Source organism: Leuciscus leuciscus (assembly GCF_965113295.1).
Source record: "Leuciscus leuciscus genome assembly, chromosome: 1".
Classification (NCBI taxonomy): Eukaryota; Metazoa; Chordata; class Actinopteri; order Cypriniformes; family Leuciscidae; genus Leuciscus; species Leuciscus leuciscus.
This window is the reverse complement of record NC_138725.1, coordinates 39,525,344-39,551,498: the sequence shown is the minus strand read 5'-3', so window position 1 is coordinate 39,551,498 and position 26,155 is coordinate 39,525,344. Positions and strand designations below refer to the sequence as shown.

At 40.4% G+C, this 26,155-nt stretch overlaps 1 protein-coding gene across 1 annotated transcript in view; it reads right to left on the bottom strand.

Annotated features, from left to right (window-relative positions):
* Positions 1-19,604: 19,604 nt before the first annotated feature.
* The window catches only part of abca3b (ATP-binding cassette, sub-family A (ABC1), member 3b), a 68,879-nt gene continuing 62,328 nt past the window's right edge, over positions 19,605-26,155 (bottom strand). The window contains exons 34-40 of the mRNA XM_082182426.1: positions 22,761-22,910; positions 22,495-22,655; positions 22,220-22,399; positions 20,552-20,693; positions 20,280-20,464; positions 20,059-20,200; positions 19,605-19,937 (exon numbers count right to left, since the gene is read on the bottom strand). Coding sequence (XP_082038552.1) covers positions 19,750-19,937; positions 20,059-20,200; positions 20,280-20,464; positions 20,552-20,693; positions 22,220-22,399; positions 22,495-22,655; positions 22,761-22,910 — 1,148 coding nt within the window. The 3' untranslated portion in view covers positions 19,605-19,749. The remainder of the gene's footprint in view (positions 19,938-20,058; positions 20,201-20,279; positions 20,465-20,551; positions 20,694-22,219; positions 22,400-22,494; positions 22,656-22,760; positions 22,911-26,155) is intronic.

Below are 26,155 nucleotides of genomic sequence, written 5' to 3'. Positions count from 1 at the left end.
CCGTTTCGGTGTCTGTAGCTTTAAATACTAATGAGGAGGAGAAAGGCGGCGCAAGGTGGAGGGTGGGTGTGGCCTTGACCATCTTGCGCAACGGTAACGTGGCGTGCATGTTTACGTTGGATATAGCAATGGCACGAAGACACGCAGTCTTTCAAGCATTTCAGTTTGACCCAGAATCTGATCCGGATGGAGAAGCAACGGATGAAGAAGTTGCAACTCAGCGGCTCCAGCAGGACGTTTCCGAATGGTTAGTTTAAAATATTATGTCTGGATACGGTACTTTATTCGGATGGTTTACAGTTATTATCATGTAGCTAACGCTAACCTACTGTTGCCTTTTCATGAGAGATCTGTAACGTCTGTATTTATCTTATTACAATTACATCAAGCTCTGCGATCTTGAAATGCGGATATCGCGCGTGCCATATAACCAACAGGAAAACGGTTATCCAAATAACAAAGACGTGTACAACACTCGCGTTACAGTGCGTGTATTCACACACATAAACTGCATAGCTGCATAGCTAATGTTACAGCCACATTCTACGTGTAAAATCTAGGTAACCATAAACAGTAAAGCAACACACTTATATATCATTAGTTGACTTACTTGTCCGAGGTGTGTAGCTGAGCCAAAGAGAGTGATCCAGACTTTAGTTTCAAACGTTCAGCAAGCCCAGCTCTGTATTGACCCTTCGGTGTTCATTTGTACATCCAATTATTGAGCAATTATTATGCTTCGCTCGCTCAAAAGCCATGATATCTCTCGTGGACAAACTAAAATCGCGCGCGCGCGTTCCTACTTCCTAGCGCATTTTCTCATGGGCGGAAAATATTCTCTGGGCGGGCAAAGCAGAGACAGGGGAGGTAACATTTCCTCCTTATGACGTCATAAGGAGGAGATTCAAGATCAGTGCGTATGAGCCTCCATTTTCTCAAAGGCAGAGAAAGATAGCAAAAGCTCGATTTACACTGGTTGAAATTTTTAGAAACTTGGGAACCATATACAGGCTAGGGGAACTCATATTAATGTTAAAAAACCTCAGAAAGTGAAAATTTCATGTCATGGGACCTTTAATTGAAAAATATTTGCACATACTTGAACTTGTGGGTTGTGTAAGTGATCGGTGGTCGTAGCAGAAACTGAATCCGACTTGATTGCTTCACGGCACATGAGAAAAATAATAAAATCTCAATTAAATTAGAATATACTGGTGATAATGGGGGGTACTAACATCACTTAATACATTGTATTACACATTTTTGTAAGGGAACTAGGATCAATATAACTCAAAGGGTGATTGAATTAAAGTGAATAATAACCTAATTAATATGAAAATGATTCAGAATGAATATTTAACACTTTATCAACTATTCGTCCACCGGTAAATTGAGATTAGGGTATTTTATCAATTCTGGAAAGAATATTATCCTGTGGCCTACGGTAATAATATCATAAAATTATGATCACTGATTATGAGCAAGGTAGCAAGATCTAACGTTACAGTTTAAGGCAGTAACTTGTAAGCACACAGCACAAGACACTTGTATGTAAAATTAACCAAGACTTTATTGAACTACTCTAATACACACAAACTTGCCAATCCGTCTCTACAGCTCGACTTCACTATCCAGCTAGACTCATCATCAATCACCCCATCAAGGTCGGTTAGAAATCTTGAGTAATATTTGATATACCAGCTGACCTTCACAGACCAAATTACAAAGACCGCTCGATCATGCAGGTTTGCACTGCACAACATCAGGAAGATCAGGCCTTTCCTAACTGAGCATGCAACACAACTTCTCGTCCATGCCCTGGTCATTTCTAGGCTTGATTACTGCAATGCTCTTCTGGCTGGACTTCCATCATGTGCAACTAAACCTCTACAAATGATTCAGAATGCTGCAGCTCGTCTTGTCTTCAACGAGCCCAAAAGGGCCCACGTCACTCCTCTGTTCGTCTCTCTGCACTGGCTACCACTCGCTGCTTGCATCAAGTTCAAGGCATGTCACGCTTGCTTACAGAACTACCACAGGCTCAGCTCCCTCCTACTTTCTCTCGCTCCTACGAGTCTACATCCCTACCAGAAGCCTACGATCGGTCAACGAGCGACATCTCGTGGTACCATCCCAGAGAGCCACAAAATCACTCTCCAGAACATTCTCATTCACAGTTCTGCAGGTGGAATGATCTCCCCACCCTCATCCGGAATGCAGAATCCCTGACAACATTCAAAAGTCACCTGAAAACTCATCTCTCTCGTGAGCACTTAAACTCATAATTTTATTAATTTTTTTAAACGTCCTTTTCCTTTAATCCTCCCTTGTCTGGCATATGCTAATCTGAGCAATGTATTATCTCAAAGTACAAATGTACTTTGTATTTTGAGCACTTCTTGCGTTGTTTTTGTCTCTTCACGATGACTCGCTTATTTTAGTTCTAATTTGTAAGTTGCTTTGGACAAGGGCATCTGCTAAATGTAAATGTAAATGCACACTTCAGGCACCTATATGTCCCACAATGCAGTACGATTGTGACGTCAACACATATCTTGTCTAATCACCACTACAACTAACAACTCTATGATATATGAATTATATATATTTTTAAATTTAAAACAACCTAAACACACCTATATACATTTGGATGCAGCATTAAACAAATTCTTAAAGGGAAAACAAATGTAAATAAAACATTTCCAAACAACTCCATTGCTGATTCCAAGTGATCAAGGGCTTAGGTTCCAGTTCAGCCCATTGCAGTTTCCGCCAGTAGTGGGCACTCGTGCAACATAAGCAATGACGTACATTCGAGTGAACGCGACGGAGGGAAGTTAATGAGTGAAGAGCATGACAATTTTGGACTGTAATGCAGCCTGGAGGAGCTGCTGGAGCGACTCTGAGAGGGTTTTCTTTGACGAAGTTCAACGAAGGCTCTTACGGAAGAGTTGATGAGTTTTGAGTGAGCTCTTTGAAGAGCATGTAAGTGTACATGCTGGACAATGGAAAGGTCTGCACAAATCAAAGCAAGAGAAAAAAGTCACTGCAAAAGCAAGGCAAAAAGCAACGAAGAGCTGCTTGTCATTGGGTTATAAGCATGTCCATCCGACCCATCTTTCCGAGTGTGTCAGCCAATCAGAAATGGTCTTGGGTGGGACCTACGCCCCTTTCGCCAGTTCTTGCATGTAATTAGCATAATGTTCACATGATCTCGTGTGCCCAAACTCCTGAGAATTTAGTTAAACGCTTCAATAAGCCAACTTTATAACATCACAAACATCTACTTTATATAAAAATTCTAGAAATTATTTACCCATCAAGTAGGTACCAAATAACATATATTTCCCGCAGTTGAGGTGGAAGTTAATAAGGATTTAGCTGTGATAAATGTTTAACACGAAAAATGAACTTGGGTAATGTAAAGCATACATAATACAGAGGATTTACATTTATGAGGCAACTTCTGGTAATTAGTTTCTATAACTGAGGTACATCTCCTTTAGCCATCTTGGCACCATGAATGTGTTTTATGACTTACTAATGGTTCGATGGGGAATAGTTCCGAACTGTGGAATGCGGAGTTGTGTTCATTAAATGGCCTGTTCACGGATAATCCTACATATTCTATTAATATTATATTTCTCAGAATTAAACATAAATAGTATTAAAGGGTTAGCTCACCCAAAAATTGAAAATCTCTGTGGCACACAAAAGAAGATATTTTGAAGATGTTCACGCTGCTCTTTTCCAAGCAGTTACAATAGCCGCGTTTCCACTGTCGGGCCAGGGCCAGGGCCGTGCTAGTGCGCGCCAGGGCCAGTCGCGTTTCCACTGTCACTTCCGGGGCTTGATCGGGGCTTACTCGGGGCCAACGGCCAGGATTTCTGGCCCGTCGAATACCTTGGGCCAGAGCGGGCCAGCTCGGGCTAGAGGAGTGGTTATGAACAGAGGCGGAGTTTACGTGAGTCGGGAGACGGCAGCGCCGGATGATTCTGTCAGCATTAAAGACTTTTTAAATAATTTAACTCGTGTTCATGTTTGAATGCCTTGTGTTTGTGATGCAAAAGACTATGCGCGCTAACCATTACCATAGTAAACATAGTAAACGCTTGAAGATACGCATAGTAAAAAAACATAGTGAACGCTTTAAGAAATCAGACCAATCATTTTTTATCTGTCAGTAGCCTACGTCTCGTCTCTTTATACCGGACTATCATAAAATAAAGCAACTTTTTTTTCGGGAGCTTCCTCTGTTTCTCTGACGGAAAATATCTGTATGGGAGTCGAGAGAGTGCTGCTAAAGCTCCTCAGGTCGTATTTTTGGTGGCATATATTTGTAGAAATTATCATTCTTTCTAAATGTGATGTAAATATGTCCTGTAACTACCAGATAAACAGTAACAGACGCGACTGAAGAAGTAAGTGTGTCCTCTTTCTTTTGTGAAATAGACCTAACGGTAATTTATTTCTGAGTGACTAATGTGCAATTTTGACATAAATTAATTCATTATGATCAATGTATCACTTTTTATTGTAAACCTGTGGTAAAACATCGATGCTTGGGTTTTAAATATTCAAGTAAACAACAAAAATGCCAGCAAACGGCCGCTTTTATCATGTTTGTTTTCAACGCTGTTTCCAGTGATTTCTGATTAGTTTTCTGATAAAACTTCCATTTGCTGGTGAAATGATGGGTTAGTGTGACGTTGTTCCAGAGAGGCGTGTTACGGGCGTGTTTTAGTGAAGCGCTGTGGAGCTTCTGGCCTGACAGTGGAAACGCAGGCCCGGTGCTATTAGCCCGAGGCTATCAACCCGGCACGGCCCGTTTAAAGCCCTGGCCCGGCCCTGGCCCGACAGTGGAAACGCGGCTAATGAATGCAAGCCCCATTCACACCACCAGCAACTTTGTCGCTGTATGTCGCTATTCTCTGTACTGTGAAGACGCTTTTGGGCATTCCCATTTCAGTCGTTCTAATGTTATTGGTATAGACTACACGTCTGTGGCCATATCTTTAGAAAATTCAATCACATATGATGTGCACAATGTGTTTTTATAAAGTACGATAATCACAACAGTGCTGGACCTCTTGCTATAATATCATTGTGCTGAATCAGGGGCGGAGCTACGGCCCACCCAGTCAGATGTTTACAATGTATGGCAGGTTGCCGGTACAGGACTCAGACATTGTAATTTCTCTTTGTGATATAACTTAGTTGTTTGAGAGGACTCGGGTCTCTCTCTCCTGCTATGTTTTTGTTTTCCTTTTTCACGTGATCGCATTGAGCAATAGCACTTAAAGCTTAAAATGAGTGATTAAAGTTTAAGGATGTAGTCTCTGCTACTACACTGGAACCCAGCAGAATTACAAAAATAAAGCAACATTGCAAACCCTTCTGCCTGGTTAACGGATACCCCTTTAGCCTCAGCCCTGTTGGTGGCTCGGGACTCGGCTGCCCGACTGTGTAAAAGTTGATTTTCAATAAATGTATTGTTGATTTAAATTCTACGCTTCTGGGTCCTCTCTGTTGCAGAACCTGGCAGTGCTTATACTGTAAGCCACTGAAGGGTTACAAATTTAAGAATCTATTTCAGATATGCTTCCTTACATAACATCACGGTGAAGAATCTTTTAAGGTTAAGATGTCAGCAAAGTTGCAATCTCTATTGTGTCAGATCACTGAGATTCTCACCTTTCGGAGCCCAGACATTGAATCGTTAGGTTGATTGGATTAGCTGTAGGGGAGACTTTCACCTTTGTCTTTAATGGCTCTGGGATGGCCCTTGGAACCGGAGTTCCTGGCCAGTATCAGCATTTGAATAGGTATGCTGATTAATTTGAGACTGCCGGTCTGGGGCGGGTTTCTTAACCTGTATACTCATTTACATGCTTCGTTTGAATTTGTCTCCACCTTCAAAAGTCCCTCCTCCTAAAATGCCTATAAGACACCATGTAAATTTATGTACGTTAGATAATGTTGGAAGTACTGCAGCCACGTACAGCGGAGTTCTCAATAAAGAATAACTTCTGTTGAACGCGAACCCAACTGTCTCCTGGTCTCTGCTTCGATGAAAGAAAACGTTACAACAGATGGGGCCGTGACCCGGATGGAGAAACTGAAACTCAACAAAGAACTTCAAGCTCAAAGATCTGAATCTTGAAACTTAAATCTCAACAAAGATCTGACAAAGATTGCCAGACTGAATCTTTCCAGCTTCCTCCAGATTGAAAACTTCAAGCTCCAAAAAGATCTCAAAGCCTGACTGAGTTCCAGACTGAATCTTGAAACTTCAAGCTCAAAGATCTCAACAAAGCTGACTGAGTTCCAGACGAATGTTTTCTGTACAACCAACGATTCAGTGAGTTTCATTCTATTAAAAGAACCGATGCAGACCAGTAAAAAAATTGGTTTTCCTCTGTGCAGACAGAGAAGAAGTTAATAAACAGCTGCAGGGTTTTGTTAACTAAGTTATCCTCTAAAGTTGTCTTTTAGAGATGAAATTTATCCTCTGTTCTTGTCAGGCAGGGAAGATTAGTGTAAAGTGCTAGTTTTGTATTTGTGTTATCTTTTGCTCAGGGCAAGGAAGGTTAACAATGGTTGATCTGTGTTAACGTGTACCCTCTGTTGATCAGAGAAGTTTAGTGTTTGTTTGTGTGGTAACATAGAAATTCACAAAATGTTTAGGAAAAGTACTAGACTGATTCCCACAACTGAGAAAGCTGGACTAGCTACACCTTTAACAGATAGTGAATTCAAGTCTTTGTTATCAGAGCACATGGACTCCATCGTGACTGAGCCAGTCAGATTGAATTTAACAAAGAAATTTGGCATTGATGCAGACAAAGTATGGTCAATTGAAGATTGCAAGAAAGTGTTGGGTGCATGTATCAGGAAGAAAAATGTGAAAGGTATTATCTTCTGTCACAGAGAATTTAGCTTATCCATTGTACAAGAACAAGCTCGTTGTATTGATAAGTTAAAAGAACAGAACAAACAATTGCATACTCAAGTGTCCTGTTTCACGAAAAAGTTGGGCCCTAACAAGGCCTCAACCAAATGTGACTCAGAAGACCAACAGTCAGATGAAAGCTATCCTGATTTACAGTCTTTTGATAGAATAAAAGACAATGTCAATATAAATGCAGTTGAAATCTGTGGAGCAAGACAAAAAGCTCAGGGAAAAGGGGTTGATTCAGTTCAATCTGCGACCTCCATACTAGCAGTCAACACAGCTTTATGTCCTAAAGATATAGAGAGACTATCCCAGAGCTTACCCTCACCACGCACACATTTTTCTGAATTTAGAAAAGCATTGATCAGTAAAATGCGTCTCTATGACATGTCTCTAGCTGAAGTCACCCAGCTAATATCACAGATCTTGACTGAGTCAGAATTCAATGATTTTGAAAGTGCTGTAAACAATTCTGAACTGCAACAGGCCAGTAAAGATGACTTGAGAGAGGAAGTTTTGAAAGTGTTAAAGAACATTGTTGGACCAAACGTGGACTGGTCAAAGCTCACTAGTTGTTTACAGAAGAAGGGGGGAAATGTTTGTGAGTACACAGAAAGATTTTGCCAGACCGCTGCAGCTTACAGCGGAATTGCTGACACTTCAGAGAAGGTGCTAGGTGATAATGGTCCCCTAGTTCGCACATGGTTTCAGGGTCTTCTGTCAGAACATAAAAATGCATTGCCTTACTTAGAATTAACATGGTCCAGTAGAACCCTTCAAAACAACTTGGACAGGTTAGCTACATGGGAAAGAGACTCTGATGTCAAGGCAAGAGTAAAAATTGCAGCAGCATCCTTTAAGGTCAATTCAGAGAAACAGAGACGCAAATGTCCTAGAGAAGCCAGTTGTTCTTACTGTGGCAAGCACGGACATTTTGGAAAAGAATGTAGAAAAAACAAAAATAACAAGACAAGTTAACAATGTTATGCAGCTTTTACTACATTTGTTTGCTACTTTGAAGCAACCCCTCCCCTCGTCATTGGACTCGTGGGTAAGCTTTTTGAGGTGTTAACCATTTGGGCTGTGATTGCTTATCTCCCCAGTAACTTACAACAAAGATGAAATACTTATTGACTGTCACAGCCTTTGTTTGGGGGACATTCAGTATACTCACAGCCTTAAATGTTATACTGCAGAACATTACAATCAGACACCATCCTCTGTTACTGTATGATGTCTATTATGACTGATGTTTCACTGGAGAATGGAAATGTGGCAATTCATAATTGCATTATTTTGGGAATTTTCTGTCATCTGCTAACTTATTCACAGCACCTACAGGGACAGGATAGGACACACGGACAAGTAAGGTGCCCTGGGAAGAACTGAACGCAACAGGCTTCGGGGGTGAACCCAGGGTGAAGACACTACCTCATAGGCCTTTCCCCATTTAGTCCATCCTTACCTCACTGGTCCATAGGTTTTGGTGAGGACATAAATCAATTGTCAAAACAATTAAGAAATAGGGAAAGAATGAAACAACAACAGCAGACTCTAAAAACCACACAACCCTAGTGTTTGAAGAAATACTGCTCTGTTTTCTGTTTTCTTTCTTCCTCTGTACAGATACCACTTGATGGCTGTTCCGAGATCCATATGCAATGACCGTCTCACCTGCATATGAAGCCACAACCTCAAGAAGACAACTAGACCCACTGCTGAACGAACTATCCCAAAAGAAAACAAAAACAACAACAACACAACGCAGAGACTTCACGGACCCTAATTGCATGTTTTGTTTCTGTGTCAGCATTAGGGTTGGGTATTGGTTGGGTTTCATCCGATACCAGTACCTACTCGGTATTTTTCAAACGGTTCCGGTGCTTAAACGGTTCTTAAACTGGTACTTAAGAAAACGAAACCGCACACACTTTATCAAAAATAAAATAATTCCTGTGTGTGTTTTCTGAAAAAGATTTTCTGATTTCTGATAAAATAAAAAATTGTGCTGATGTAGCCGAAAACACTTAAGTTAAGATCAAAATTTTGTCTTCTCATATTATTTATATATATATATATATATATATATATATATATATATATATATATATATATATATTATATTACATATTATATATTATATATTATAGACTTTTACAAAACAGAGAAATATCTGACACTGAGCAGAAATATTTAACACACAAAGCATAGTATAAATATACTTGATATACTTCATACTTGATATGCAAGATTTGCAGTTGGCATTAAAATACTAGACTTACCCGAAGAGGAACACTGCAGCTGAACTTGAACTTTAGTCAAGAGTGTAAGAGGTTTTGGGTTCTAATCCGCATTCGTAGGTTTTTATTTTTTTATTTTTTTATTTTTAAACCGATTATGCTCATCAGTGGTTGTATATCAAGCAGGGCAACATGACATCATGACTTTGCGTAAACATACACGCCACTTTCAAGTCAAAAGAGGCGTGTTATCTATACGCATTTTGAGCTATCCGCGTGTATGTTCACGCCGAAACGAACCGCCATCTTCCGCGTGTATGTCTACGCCGTTAAATGTCCGAGCGAAACGGAGCAAAATGTACGTGAAATAATCATGTTGGTCCCCTTTGGAAAACGTGTAACGTTAGATGTCACAGTTTAACAGCCTCAGACGTGAATCTTACACGTACCATTATCCCCGGACGTTTGCTAATCCTACCCCTAAATCTAATCATAACCATTTCTTAAAACTATAGGCTACAATTATAAAGAAAAACAACAGACAGACAAGTATAATCACAATAATTTATTTAATGAGAAAATGTCAAAATCGGTACCAAAAGTTGTTCACGTGACGATGTGTCGCAGTCCTCTCTGGCAGTGGTTTTAAGTTATTAATTCAAATCCATGAAAACGTTAATCCGTCTTCATTTCAAATGTGCATGACGCAATCTGTGACGAAGCAGGCGAGGCGAGAGCCAATGAGCGTTTGATATTACTGCCGTAACCATAGTAACCTGTCTTTTCTTGAGGGCGCAATTTTTGAATTTGAATTCATAACAAGCGCGGGGTTTGACGTTTACGGTCAAGATGACGATTACTGGATAAAGGGCTGAGTTTGGATCTTTTTCTTGCAAATAATATATGTGTAAGAGTCACCAGTAAGTCTCCTATGCTTCTGTTATGGATAAAACAAAATAAAAAAACACAAGTCCTATATAATCAAAACATTAGACACTGAACAAGATCAGCGAATCAGGCAATTGCATGATGATGACTTTGTCATCATCATCAATAAACAGCCAACATTACCTGATCTCTTTTTCTCTTGGCTTTTTTGCTGCAACAAATGTGTTTTATAAACACATAATTATAGCAGCCAGAGAATTTTTATATTAAAGAGTCAAGGGTCAAGAGTCCAACTAAAGCAAACGCTAACCACCATCATGGTGACTTAAAAATACACCTATTGTTTTCATTCAAACGGAAATGAAATAAAGTCAGTCTGGTTAGTAATAAGTGAAGCTGGTAATGCTGTTTGTGGAGTTGTTTAATCCTCCTCTGCTGAGATCTTCACAGATTTAATGTCTTCTTTTCTCTTCAGTTGATGTCAATCTAAGGCTGTGGCTGAAGTCAGTTCTTGTGTTTCTCTTTCCTTCAGTGATTCTGCTTGTTAACAGCAGGTGTTCATAATTAATGCTCAATCATCAGTTAATTATCTCATTAACTTCAAGACCGCTTTACCTCTGTAGTGTGCACAAATATGAACACTGAGCAGTGTTAATTTAACATGGGCGTTTTTCTGTGTACTATTACATAAATCTTACCTGTTTCATTTACATACGACTGACAAATATAAATCACATTCAGTTTATTAATACAATTACATAAATCTTATCTGTTTCATTTAGATATGACTTAAAAATATGAATCACATTCAGATTATTGATTGGTTTATGTTAAATGGTAAATGGTAAATGGACTGCATTTATATAGCGCTTTCACAGACCCAATGGCCACCAAAGCGCTTTACAATATTGCCTCACATTCACCCATTCACTCACTCATTCATACACCGACGGCGGTGTCAGCCATGTAAGGCGATCCAGCTCGTCGGGAGCAGCTGGGGTTAGGTGTCTTGCTCAAGGACACCTCGACACTTGGTCAGGTGGAACCGGGGATTGAACAACCAACCTTCCGGTTTGTAGACAATCTACATGAACCACTGAGCCACTGCCGCCCCATAAGTTAAAACTATGTAATCCAAATGCATGGAAATTTGTTATGCAATTCAAATACATAAATCTTATATTTAGATAAAAACATTTTTTTGAGTGTAGGGTATGGTATATACCACACCATGGTGTATATCATCCGAAGAAACGAAAGATCAGGGTCGTTTTCGACTGCGGAGCTACATTCCAGGGAACATCTTTGAATGTTCAGCTCCTACAGGGACCTGATCTTACCAGCACGCTAATTGGAGTTATGACCAGATTTAGAAAGGAGCCTGTTGTGCTCATGGCTGACATCGAGGCTATGTTTCACCAAGTCAGAGTACAAGCTGAGGATTCGGACCTGTTGAGGTTTCTCTGGTGGCCGGATGGAGACCATAAACAGAGCCTAGTGGAGCACAGAATGGTTGCGCATCTGTTCGGAGCCACGTCCTCGCCAAGTTGTGCAAACTTTGCTCTCAGAAAGTGTGCGGAAGATAATCGGGAGCAATTCAGCTCCAAAGTAATCGAAACGGTACTACACAATTTCTATGTGGATGATTGCCTAACATCAGTGGCTTCTGAGGAGGAGGCGATAGCACTCTACCAGGACCTTCGTGCCCTTTGTTTGAAAGGGGGCTTTCAGCACATGAAGTGGATCAGCAACAGACGTGCCGTGCTGGCAGCCATACCTGCAACAGAGAGAGCAAAAGAGGTTAAGGATTTGGATTTGGACAATGACACACTTCCTGTAGAAAGAGCATTGGGTGTTCAGTGGTGTGTTCAGTCTGACACTTTTAAGTTCAAAATCCTCATTAAGGATCGACCCTTAACCAGAAGAGGGATCCTCTCCACGGTCAGTTCAATCTATGACCCCTTAGGAATCTTGGCACCTGTGGTCTTATCTGCCAAAAAGATCCTTCAAGACTTGTGCAGAAAGGATCTAGGTTGGGATGACCTTATACCAGATTTGTCTGCACAGGAGTGGAGAAGTTGGTTGAAGGAGCTCTGGCAGCTTGAAAGGTTTGAAATTGCCAGATGCTTGAAACCAATGGATTTTGGGGAAGTGATTTCTGCTCAGTTACATCACTTTGCGGATGCATGTGAGAGAGGCTATGGAACCGTGACTTATCTTTTATTAAACAACATAGACAGACAAGTTCACTGTGCTTTCATAATGGGTAAAGCCAGAGTGGCTCCATTAAAACCAATTACCATCCCTCGTATGGAGTTGACGGCTGCCATGGTTGCAGGTCGAATGGATGAGCTGTGGAGGAAGGAGCTGCAGATGCAACTTCAGGACTCAATTTTTTGGACCGATAGTACTTCCGTACTGAAGTACATCAGCAATGAGACCTCAAGGTTTCGTACGTTTGTAGCCAATCGGGTTTCAAAGATACTGGGCCCTATTTTAACGATCTGAAACGCAAGTGTCAAGCGCAAAGCGCAAGTAACTTTGTGGGCGGGTCTCGGCGCTGTTGCTATTTTCCCGGCGGGATAAATGACTCTTGCGCCAGGCGCAAATCTAAAATGGGTTGGTCTGAAGTAGCTTCATTATTCATAGGTGTGGTTTGGGCGTAACGTGAAATAAACCAATCAGAGCGTCATCTCACATTCCCTTTAAGAGCAGATGCGCTTTTTCCATAGCGGATTGCTATTGTAACGGCGGATTTGCCAGGCGCGCGCCAGGAGCGGTTCACAGCCAAGGAGAGCAACGCTCTCGTCACGGCCGTAAAAGAGAGAAGTTACATTGAAATGGAGAAACCCACCCAAATTAACTTCGGTTAAACAGGCGTATGATAATTTGGGTAAATGTGTAAGCTAGATGTATGCTTTTAAAATAAATTGTCTATCTATCTATCTATCTATCTATCTATCTATCTATCTATCTATCTATCTATCGTAATAATGTATGATTTGCAAAAATGAAAACTGCTGCTTCTGTGTAGATGAGAGAATCAAAGTGTATGCGCGTTGTGCACACGCTACATTGATTATGGCCAAGCATGCGCCCTTAAAATAGCATATGAATAACATGCGCAACGCGCCACTGACTTTAAACAATTTTTTCCTGGTTAGTGGCGCAATTGTTTTCTTAACCTGCAAAATAGCAAGAAGGAACGTTTGCGCCGGAACACGCCTCCTCTTTGCGCTGAACCGCCCCCGCGAGCGCAAGTGTATTTCTTAGTTAACCGACGTGCTTCTGTGGAGGGAAAAGTCCGCTTTGCGCGGGTGCAAAATAGGAATGATACATGCGTCGGTGTACAAAGTCACTTGCGCTGGGTGCAAGATAGGGCCCACTGAGTGTATCAAACCCATCTCAGTGGAGATATGTTAACACCACAAGCAATCCTGCTGATTTGGCCTCCAGAGGAGTAAAGGTGACATCACTCCTGAGAAACAACATATGGGTGTCTGGACCTCAGTTCCTTGTTGGGCCTGAGGAGGGGTGGCCTGAAAACCCAGATGGCTCTGTGAGAATCCCGACAGATGACCCCGAGGTTAAGATGGGCTTGGTTGTGAATGCCGTGCAGGCTGAAGAAAGGATTGATGCAGTCACTCGCTTGATTAACTACTTCTCCTCTTGGACCCATCTGAAGAAGACGGTTGGTTGGTTCCTTAAGCTGAAGAGTCTACTACTGTACTTCAGTCAGAAGAGAAAGCAACTGAGCATGACTCTTGCTCATTCTGGCTTGGATAAGGACCAACAGGGAAAAAAAAATAGAAAAAGAGATGAAGAGTATCAAGGCTCAGATTGGGAGTGGTCTTCTTTCAGTTGAGGAACTCAGAAGAGCTGAGATGGAGATTAAGTTTTGTCAGAGAAGGAGGTTTCCAGGAGAATTCAACAGCTTGCAAAAGGGAGAAAGTGTGAAAAGGACTAGTCACATTTATAAGCTCAACCCAATACTTGAAGACGGTGTTCTGAGAGTTGGAGGACGACTTAGCAGAGCAGCTATGCCGGAAGAAGCTAAGCATCCTGCCATATTGGCAAAAGATTTACATATTTCTGACATAATTCTTCAGTACATACATCAAGAGGTGGGACACAGTGGTCGTAACCACATGCTAGCTAGCCTGCGCCAAAGATATTGGATCCCTGGGGTTAGTGTGGCTATAAGGAGAACCCTGTCGAAATGTATTGTCTGTCGACGACTCCATGCAGCTCCAGGGCAGCAGCAGATGGCAGATTTACCTCAGGACAGAGTTTCTCCAGATGAACCGCCATTCACTCGGGTTGGAGTTGATTACTTCGGACCTTTTGAAGTTAAGCGAGGAAGGAGTACATTGAAGAGGTATGGGGTTCTCTTCACATGCCTTTCTATAAGAGCGATCCACATCGAAGTTGCATCATCCTTGGACACAGATTCCTTTATTAATGCTCTTCGACGCTTCACAGCAAGACGTGGACAAGTATCGGAACTGCGCTCAGACAATGGAACCAACTTTGTCGGTGCAGAGAGAGAATTGAGAGAGGCAATGGAAGGTTGGAATCATGCTCTAATTAATAACACCCTCCTCCAGAAAGGAATTAAGTGGATTTTCAATCCCCCCACCGGATCGCATCATGGAGGGGTTTGGGAAAGGTTGATAAGGTCTGTGAGGAAGGTCCTGAATTCCACCCTGAGGTTGCAGACCCTTGATGAGGAGAGTCTACACACTGTTCTCTGTGAAGCAGAAGCCATTATCAACAGCCGTCCCATTACCAAGGCATCCACTGATCCCAATGACTTGGAACCTTTAACCCCTAACCATCTGTTGCTGCTCAAGATTATGCCATCTTTGCCACCGGGTCAGTTCAAAAAGGAGGACATCTACGCTCGTCGCAGATGGAAACAAGTTCAGTATATATCTGACTTGTTTTGGAAACGTTGGATTAAAGAGTACTTGCCTCTTCTTCAGGAGCGTCAGAAGTGGTCTGGTGTCAAGCGCAACTTTCTTACTGGAGATATTGTACTTGTAGTTGACGACTCAGCACCTCGCAACTCATGGCTTACAGGAAGGATTGTGCAAACTATCCCTGACAGAAGAGGACTTGTTCGTCAAGTGCGAATTAGGACAAAGACCAGTTATTTGGACAGGCCTATTACCAAGATTTGCCTTATACAGGAAGCAGAGGAGCCATGAGGATATCCATCTGACCTTTGAACTTCCTAGACTTTGACTTTAACTTTGACACTGTTATACAGACCTTTTTTCTTTACATGACTGACTAAGTGATTGTGAAGATCATTCTTTACAAGACAAAGGACTTTGTCTCTTTCTTTGGTTTGGTCTAAAGAAGAAAGGACATTTTCAAACGGACTGCCTTATCTTGAAAAAATAATAAAATATATTATTGTTGATCTCTTCCATAATGTGCAGTTGTATAATTATTGTGTGAAAATAATTAGGGGCCGGAATGTAAGAGCCACCAGTAAGTCTCCTATGTGTTCTGTATGGTTTCATTCATAAATATTCACTGCACTCGGATTGTAGGTGGTGGGCGTGTCACCGGGGTTTGGGCGGAAGTGATGGTTTATTTGTTTTGCTTCACGGGCTCACCTGAATTCAATGGGGCTTTGACGGAGAGAGGGAGTGAGCCTGGGAGCGAACACTTTCTGTTGACCGCACTTTTACCACTCATACAGCACTTTTATCACCTGGTAACTGCAGTACCATGTACTTTTACGTGTTGAAGTGCAATAAATGATTAAACTTGGATCAACGAGTGGAAATGAGTTTTCGCGCGTCGCAGTGCATTCAGACTCTCAGTGTTTAGTCCCTCGCGGCTGCGGGTTTATGTTTTGCCTCGTCCACAATCGCTAACAATATGGATTCTGAAGGTTTGGATTACATCAAGCTAATAAAATTGGTGTATTTTGTGAATCGATGTTGTGTTGTAAGGTTAGTATATTATGGTTCTATAGGAACCATAAATAAATTATTGTGATTATACTCGTCTGTCTGTTGTTTTTCTTTATAATAGTTGCCTAGGTAGTTTTAAGAAATGGTTATGGTTAGGTTTAGGGGTAGGATTCGTGGCTCAAACTATCTTTTAATGCCATATTGTTCATAAAAATGCCATTTTCCTACATATCTGTCCATAACGTTTTATCATTTTAATATTGTCCATAAAATGGGTATGTTTAGGTGTGGGAAGATTAACCCCAGTGACGGGTAGGTTTAGGGACTTTTAGGGAGTTGGGGTAGGTCATATCTATATATACAGACTAAGTAATGTAACGTTAAGTCAACGGCGTTGATAAACACGCTGAAAAGCGATTATGCGTGTTGATAGCACGCCAAAAATGGAAATCGAATTGGTGTGTCATACATACGCCATTTCATGAGATCAGTCTGAGCAGGGACACTTTGTATGCATTAGGCTATATTTTGTGATTTCACCAGAACGAATAGATATGAGGCGCCGTCTAGAGCCTAAATCGAACTTCATTCACGGACACATAAAACGATTGCATACACATACTAAGTAGTCACACATACTGCTGAATGCTCCAACTATATGAAATGCACAACGCCACATCTAAAGTCGCTCACGCACGCACACAAACACACACACACACGACGCGCGGAACTCTCCACGCACATACTCATCTGAGACGCGAGCACACACACACACACACAAACTCTCCGCGCACATACTCATCTGAGAGGCAGCACACACACACACACAAACTCGCACACATACTAATCTGAGACGCGAGCACGCACACACAAACTCTCCGCGCACATACTCATATAGACGACGCCTCATAAATAGATCGATCTCTGCAACGTATTGAAGCGCGCGTCCGAGTGAAGAAAGTGCGGTGTGCGCGAGCCACAAGAGAAAACACTGTATCCGCGCCACTGATCGCAGCGGCAACGAGCACTTTGATCACTTGATTTAAAAAACACAGTTCAGCGCTATATCGTCTCTTATTTAACAAACAAACTAAATGAATGCTCTGCTGGTTAACTGGATATGTTTTGTTATTGGATCATTCGTGCCGCGAGATGTTTTATAGGGGGCGGTGAAAAAAGTCAGGCACCGAAATCAGGCACCGAAAGTTGCGTTCTTATTCGGTCTCGATACTACCGTTTATGTCAGAACTGGTTCCCTATTGGAACCGGGTTTCGGTACCCAACCCTAGTCAGCATGCAATTACAGATGAACAATTAACACAGATCATGCTTGTGCCTATAACTTTTTCAAGATACAAGAATGGACTTTTAAGTGTCTAAATTTGTATTTTGTGAGAGTTTTTAAGAACTCTCAAAGACGGGACTGAAGGGTTACAAATTTAAGAATCTATTTCAGATATGCTTCCTTACATAACATTACGGTGAAGAATACTGATTTTAGCTTTTAAGGTTAAGATGTCAGCAAAGTTGCAATCTCTATTGTGTTTTAAATGAGTCAGATCACTGAGATTCTCACCTTTCGGAGCCCAGACATTGAATCGTTAGGTTGATTGGATTAGCTGTAGGGGAGACTTTCACCTTTGTCTTTAATGGCTCTGGGATGGCCCTTGGAACCGGAGTTCCTGGCCAGTATCAGCATTTGAATAGGTATGCTGATTAAATTGAGACTGCCGGTCTGGGGCGGGTTCCTTAACCTGTATACTCATTTACATGCTTTGTTTGAATTTGTCTCCACCTTCAAAAGTCCCTCCTCCTAAAATGCCTATAAGACACCATGTAAATTTATGTACGTTAGATTTTGTTGGACGAACCGCAGCCGCGCTCAAATAAAGAAACTCTTCTGTTTGAACGTGATCCCAACGTCTCCTGGTCTGCTTTGAAGAAAGAAAAAACTTTCCAACACCACCTTGCTATACCCAAGTGCTAAAAAAATTCATTATAAATAAAATGCATCAAGATATAAATTATTAAATTAGTTGTAAATTAGTTACAAAAAGAAAAGAATAATACATTGACTTCGGTATATAGGCCTATTATTTGTTCTAACGTTCAGGCAAAAACTGTCATTCTGACTGTCTGACGACCTGAGCACAACAGAGATAAATACACATACTCTTCTGAGGTTTATACTGTAGCCTTATGTAATTAAAATGTATTAAAGCTGAAATCCGGAAAAAAGAAAACATAGGGTAACTTTTCCTGGGCGCACTGGCACGAACTGCTGCGCACTCGTGTGTATGTAGCAATGGCGAGGCCAAGATTTTCACTTAATGATAAATACAATTTTCGGTTTGTTTCTCGTCAAACCCAGTAAATATTCAAAAAAAATATAGCACGATTTGCATGAGATTATTTTATGACATGTGAATCCTCTTCTTTCTTTTTTTTTACTGCATGAAAGTGCAGCAGGGATTTTTTTTTGTGTGTGTTCTGAAAAAAAATAAGGTAATAAGGCTTTAAAACAACATCGAGGTGAGTAAATAATTACTGAATTTCCATTTTTGTGTGAACTGTCCCAAAGACAGTCACAGAAAAATAGTGAAGGGGTAAATAAACTTTAAACAGATAAAATACATTGTTTGCTAAGCGACGTAGGCCTATAGTGGCTTTTAAACCAACCGAATTCACAAATTTATGAGATCTTTCACCTTTTTTTGTAGAATCGTAAGGGAATTTTTTATTCATTCATATAGCTCCCTGTTACCAACTTATTTCAAAATATGTGAATATTTTTTTAAATATATTTTTAGGTTTTTAAATCGGTGGAGGGAGTGTGATGCACAGGGCAATGTTCTGCTGGGAAACTTTGGGTCCTGGCATTCATGTGGATGTTACTTTGACACATATCACCTACCTAAGATTGTTGCTGACCGTGGCAATGGTGTTCCCTGACGGCAGTGGCCTGTTTCAGCAGGATAATGCACCCTGCCAAAATGCAAAAATTGTTCAGGAAGGGTTTGAGGGACATGACAAAGAGTTCTAGGCATTGCCTTGGCTTCAAAATTCCCCATAGCTCAATCCGATTGAGCATCTATGGGATGTGCTTGATGAACAAATCTGATCCATGGAGGCCCCACCTCACAACCTGATACCACAGGACACATACGGAGGTCTTGTGGAGTCCTTGCTTTGACACATCAGAGCTGATTTGGCAGCATGAGGGGAAACTACATGATATTAGGCAGGTGGTTTTAATGCTGTGGCTGATCAGTGTACATTGCAAATATTAAATCTATTGTAAACTAAATATAAACCCTTGAGGATACCAGATTAACCTACAATAAGATAACAAAAGAGGGGTAATGAGAAAAGACCCAAACAGATATGAAGAGTTAAGACAGTGGAGGATAAACAAAAGAAACCAGAGGACAAAACAAAATACTGAAGGGTCCGTTAAAGTGATTATGTGCCTAATCTTATCTTACATCGTTGTGCCTCTCAAGTAATCTGGTTTAAGCTACTTTTTGTGTGAAAACCAAAAAAATGTACTACAAAATGTTTTCATAGAAGAAATTAAACACAATATGCACCTGCTGCTCAAGATGTTTTATGCAATAAAAAAGTCAGAAGTGATTTTGTTTTGTGGAGTTATTCGCATACATTTTGTGAATTTAATCATTCCAGTTCTTATTTAAAGTGAGGTAAAATGTGTTCTTTCTGTTTTGATTGTCCAGTATCAGGAGCGTCTGATTGCACACAGCTTGTGTGGGGACGGATTCAAAGTGATTCCGACTATTCCTTTGAGATCCAGATCATCTCCAGACACTCCAGGTGGAGTTGTGAAGCGGTAGCTCTGAAGGAGGGAAGTGAAGAACAGGAAGAGCTCCATCCTGGCCAAACTCTCTCCCAAACAAACCCTTCGGCCTGAGAGAGAGAGAGAGAGAGAGAGAGAGAGAGAGAGAGAGAGAGAGAGAGAGAGAGATTTAAATTCCAAATCAAATGTTTATTTCTTCAAAACACTAGGTGTTTAGAGTTGAGCATATACCTGCAGAAAAGGGCATGAAAGCATCTCTCTTGACAAGCTGGCCCTTCTCATCTAGGAAGTGTTCTGGGTAAAAGCTGTTCGGTTTCTCCCATTCGCTTGGATCCTTCAAAACAGACGTCAGCAGAGGAATGACAGTGGTACCCTAGAAAATGGAGAAAAGACAATGTTCAAGATGCACATAGTATCTTTTCTAGGGCTAAATATTTATTCTTCTCACTGACCTTCTTGATGAAGTATCCATTGAAGTGAACATCACAGCTGGTTATATGCGGCAGACTCAAGGGAACAATATTAGCCAGTCTCTGGGTTTCATGAATCACTGCGTCTGTATACGGTAATTTCTTTCTATCTTCCACCGCTGGCTGACGTCCACCGATCACTCGGTCAATCTCCTCATGAATTCGATCTGCACAAAAATGCAACACATGTTTGTTCCTGTAGACAATATTAAACTCAGCATGAGGAAAAACTCTTGGCATTACTGTGTTTTTACCCTGTATATGAGGGTATTTGGCCATGAGCATCAAACCCCAGCGCAGAGTCGTTCCTGTCGTGTCAGTACCAGCGACAAACAGATTTCCCACCGTCACAAGAAGATTCTCCTGGTGAAAGTGTGTGTCCTTCTTGCAGGATTGCTGACAAGCAACAATACATTCAAAATGCTCAATTAAACTTCTAATAATTTGAAAATTTCAACATCAAAATTCATGTAGTTGTATTTTAAGAACCAAAATCCAAAATTACATAAAAACTTCAAACAATACAAACTTTGGAGAAAAAGAAACAAAGCAATGCATGAAACGAGAAACAGGTGCAATGCATTAATCAAACAATGAATGACCATGGTAACAAAAGCTAACAAAGGAAACAGAACAGGAAACCAATGAAAATACAACTGAAACTCAGACTAAATGTAATAGTACCACTTTACAATAAGGTCCCATTAGTAGTTAGCATTAACTTGAACTAACCATGAGCAATACCTTTGTTAGAGTAATTATTCTTTTTTTAATGTAAGGCCTGGGACACACTAGACGACTTTCAAATCTTAACCGCTTTTAAAACTGTGGGAGACCACAGGGCAGTTTGAACCGATTTTTAGCATTTTTAGCATTATAATCTTATGAATGCACACACTAGAAGATTCGTCCTGGGCCGCGAGAGCGCACACCTGTCCATTGTATTAACATTTTTACAGTGAGATGATATCTTGAGAAGAAAAACAAATGGAGGACGATCAACGTCGTCAGCTGGTTCTCCTGGCGGGAGTTTTGTGGGAAGAAAAACTAAGGAGAAAAGAATATGGGTGATCTTCTTTCTCAATACTCCACTTTCGTGGCTTGTTTGTGGCTACCAAGTTTTAGCTATAGAAGCACATTATCCAGTTGCTTAAGTTTGCTCGCTCTCATTGGCTATTGCAGGTAATACATCAGAGGCAGCCCGATCAAGAGTCATGAGAACATGTTTGATATTTATGATTTGAGATTGTGCGGGCTCCAACGTGATCGAGAAGAGTAAAATTATCGTAATGACACCACACACTTGAGGATTATTTTGGACAAAAAGTCGTTTGCGAGAAGCCTTGAATCGGGTCACACACCCCAGATCATTGGGGGCGCAAATCAGGCCCAAAATTGGGCTTAAAATCTTCAAGTATGTGGCCAGCCTTAGGAAAAATTACAACTGTTGTTAGTTCATGTTAACCTGTGTCTTATTAAATAATATTAACTTTTAATTTGAATAATGTGTTAATAGATGTTTAACTTTTAATTTGAATAATGTGTTACTAAATGTTTAACTTTTAATTTGAATAATGTGTTAATAGATGTTTAACTTTTAATTTGAATAATGTGTTACTAAATGTTTAACTTTTAATTTGAATAATGTGTTAATAATGTTGAAATTTACATCAACTATGATGAATAAATGCTTTAGAAGTATTTTTAATTGTTAGTTCATCTTAAATTTACTAATGTTTACCAAAGGAACCTTATTGTAAAGTGTCGCCAACTATATTTAGTTTAAGTATCTTTTGTGCATATTTAATTTTCATTTAATATCTATGACTAATAATTAAATAAATAATTCTGTTTAAATATCAAAGCTGATGATTACTTTTCACTTTCTCCTGTATTTCTATGGAACAAGGTGATTTCTGTACCTCATCGCTCTGTTTGCGGATGAGAAAGGAGTCGACAAACCCTCTGCGGTCGTGTGGATTCAGAGTCTCCAGCAGTCCAGTGATCAACTTTGTCATTTCTGCTCTATTTTTCAACGCATTTCTTACTATAATCCTTTTGCTGTTAAGGAATGGACCCAACCACGGAAATATATTATAAAGCTGCAAGTACACACAGAGAAAAAAAATGCATGTATTAATGAGTTAAAAAAAAAAATGAAGTCACCAAAAACATACAGTAAAACATACTTCCATACCATCATAGAAGCCGATCCCAAAACCTGAACATTTTCATTTGCCCTGTTGACCATTTCTGTGAATTGAGGGTCTGTGTATTCAAATCTGCTGCCGTACACAATAGATGAGATGATGTTTGACACAGCGTAGTTCACAGGCTGTGTTGTGTCGAAGGGTTTCCCTGTGAAGAGCAAACAAATGTCTCTCAATGGATCCTTTAAACTAAGATATATAAACTCATATAAACTATGATTGCAGATGTCCATAAATGTGTTTCAGCTTGTACCTTCAAACTTATCAAACTCTCCTTTCAGATACTGAATTTCCTCTATGATTTTTTCTTCACTTCCTCTCTTGCCCATCCCGAAGTCCCGCAGGTTGCTGAGAGCGAAGCGTCGCATCTCTCTCCAGTTCTCTCCATTGGAAAAGAGGATTCCTGATCAACACAGACAAAACCAACTGACCGTGAGTCTCAGCAACAACACAAGCAGAAAATGATTACTTACTGGGTTAAACATACGTTAACCTTAGACCTTTGGGACTTATACAGAGTCAGCTTGCTTATATGCATTATATGTCAGGTTAATGAACGACAAGTCATTTCACCACTGAATACACTGTAAAATCCAACAGTTGTTATAACTGTCACTTTTTAGCTTACTTAATGTCTAAACTTAATTGTAAATATATACTAGTAATCTATACTATTCACATACTATGCCTTTACTCAGAAAATTCTTAAAATACTTCTCACTCATTCTTTTCACTCATTTCCTCACTTCTGTAGTTATCTTTCTCTGCATTCACTCATTTCCTAAAGTCATAATCTTGAATGTGGAATTGTCAATACAACTGAAACATTTGAAAGCACATCACATAAGCTGGTTTCATAAATTTATGTAAATTTTCCTAAAATGTTTTTGTTTGAACTCACCGTTATGGTGACCAGTGTTCCCTTTGGTTGGGCACTTGGAACTTAATTTACATTATTGTAATTCTCTTCCTATTGATGCAGTGATGCAAGAAGAAAATCACAGTTATTTGGTTTCAAAGGAAGGGAAGTAATAAATAGGTTGCCTTTAAAAGGTGATCTAATTTCTAACTAAATGATTAACTTCATTTTTCATGTTGAATATAAATCTTTTACAATTGTATTACTAACACTTGTGAAACTTGTATTTGGGTTGATATAATCCCTCTATATTTGTGAAAATATCTTGCAATTGTCCATTCTTGAGTCACACACAGACTTCAACATTCAGCATGCACAACAAAACAATGGAAACAATGAAATGTTATTTATTTGTATTAATTGTAACAATAAAAAAAAATATTTGCTGTTTTTGTTGTGCTACTACTGACACAAGACAGCGAATAAAATTGGCAAATAAAACAAAACAAAAATAGTCAAACAAAGCAATTGCATATTACATAAATTGCAATTACATCACTATATAAGTCACCACAAGGTGGCAGGCTTATCACAAAAACGATGATTACCGATGATGGTAAAGTGTACATACACTTACACTTTCCTCCCCCACTAGATTACTCATACTAAGAAATATGAAACACATAACTATAAACTTACTGCGTAACATTTACAGTTAATCTAACATAGGTGTTGCTAACTACAACATAGCTACAAATCAAGCCTTTGTGGAGGTTTTCTACATCTCTCAGGATAACATCTCTGTAAGCCTGGGTGAGGTTCAGGTGCAACTGGACTTGCCACATCTGGCTTGTCTTCTTGGGACACAGTCATTCACGTTAACTGAGGTAGGAGGGGCAGTTTCAACAGCCTCAATGTCCTTATCATTTGAATCAGGGGCAGATAAAGGAGAGGATTTTGTCTGGCGATCCACCAACTGATCTACGTGACGTCTCCACGTGTTATCTCCCACCTTCACAGTGTACGTCAGGGGTCCAGTTCTAGTGGTAAAGGTACCTGGTTGCCACTTTTCTAGTGCTAAGTGCTAAGACTTGTTGTCCAACTTGGAAGTTTCTTGCGGGTCTGTCATTCATGTGCACAAACTGTTTGTTTGCCACATCACGTCAAACATCGGGTTTGATGAGATCCAAACGAGATCTTAAGGAACATCATCGCTGGTGTTTGGCCAGTTGTGGCGTGTGTTGCATTTCTATACATTAATATCAGTCACGTGACCTCTTACGTCATCCGCTCTTTTTCCAGTTGACTGCCGCCATCTTTAGTACCTACCGAGTACTGTCTATACTATAGTACTAACAAGCATTAACTAGCTAGCTTGCTACTATTTACTGCTTCGTACGGATACAGTAAATGGCTACGAAAGACAACATTTCGCACCTCGACTGCCATGAAAAGAAACGCTACTTTCAAAAAATTATATCGTTAGGGTGTGATCCCTACGCGATACCTGATGCGTACTTCCAGCCTCTGTCCGCTGCTACCGAACTACCAATCCTGGCATTCAATGATATTATATGTTGATCTGACTATTTTAAGTGTGTATTCAAATGGTCCAGGGGCAGAACTTTTGCCAAGCGTGTCAGAGGTTCCTGGTTCTAATCCGCACTCATATAGTTTTTTTTTTTTTTCATCAAAACCGATTATGTTTATCAGTGGTTGTATATCAGGCAGGGACACGTTTGTGTGCAGTTTGTTTTGTAATTTCATCGGAACGAATAGAGAGTCTCTCCACATTGAAGCGCGCGTCCGAGTGAAGACTGTGCGCGAGCCACAAACAAACACAGTATCCGCACCACTGATCGCAGCGGCAACGAGCACTTTGATCACTTGATTTCAGAAACAACACATTTCAGCGCTAGATCGTCTCTTATTTAACAAACGAACGAAATCAATGCTCTGCTAGTTAACTGGAGATGTTTTGTTTATTTGTATTGGTACATTCGTGCCGCGAGATGTTTTAAAAGTGGTGGGGACATGTCCCACCCGTAAATTACGCCGTCTTTTTTCGTCCTGAGGTGGCCTGTAAAAGGATATTTTGGGGTCTCCTTTTTTGTTGTTGCACCCCACCGCACAACATATTGAAGGTATAGCTAGCTAGTTCCTTTGCGACTGACGTGAATCAGGTACTCAAGATGGCGGCAGACAAGTTTTAGAAGTGAGTGACGTCAGTGAGGAGACGTTGGTGACATCATCTGAAATTCATCTATACATGAAAAGGAAGTTGTCTATTTCGTGTTGTAGCGTGATGTTGTCACTGTCCATTGCTTTTATTGCTTTCTTGAAAGTCTTTACAAACCTTTCGCCAAGCTGGATGGTATGGTGCAGAAGTGATGTGTTTGACAGCTTCATGAATTTCTGAAACTCGTCTGAGACGAACTGTCGTCCATTATCCGTGCATATCTGTTCTAGCAACCCGTTCCTGGAGAATATTCTCCTCAACACAGAAACTTTTCAGATGTTTGTCTTCATCGTAATAACTTCAGGCCATGCGAATGCGCGTCCACAGCGATCAAGAACATGGAGTCCTTAAATGGTCCAGCAAAATCAACGTGCACTCTTTGCCATGGTGTTGATGGCCATTCCCAGGGATGCAAAGGAGCTAATGGTGGAGAGTTCTGGGTCCTTTGACATTCAGGACAAGCCTTTGCTAGATCCTCAATCTGCTTGTCGATTCCCGGCCACCACATATAACTTACGTGCAAGGTTCTTCATTTTTACAGTCCCCAAAT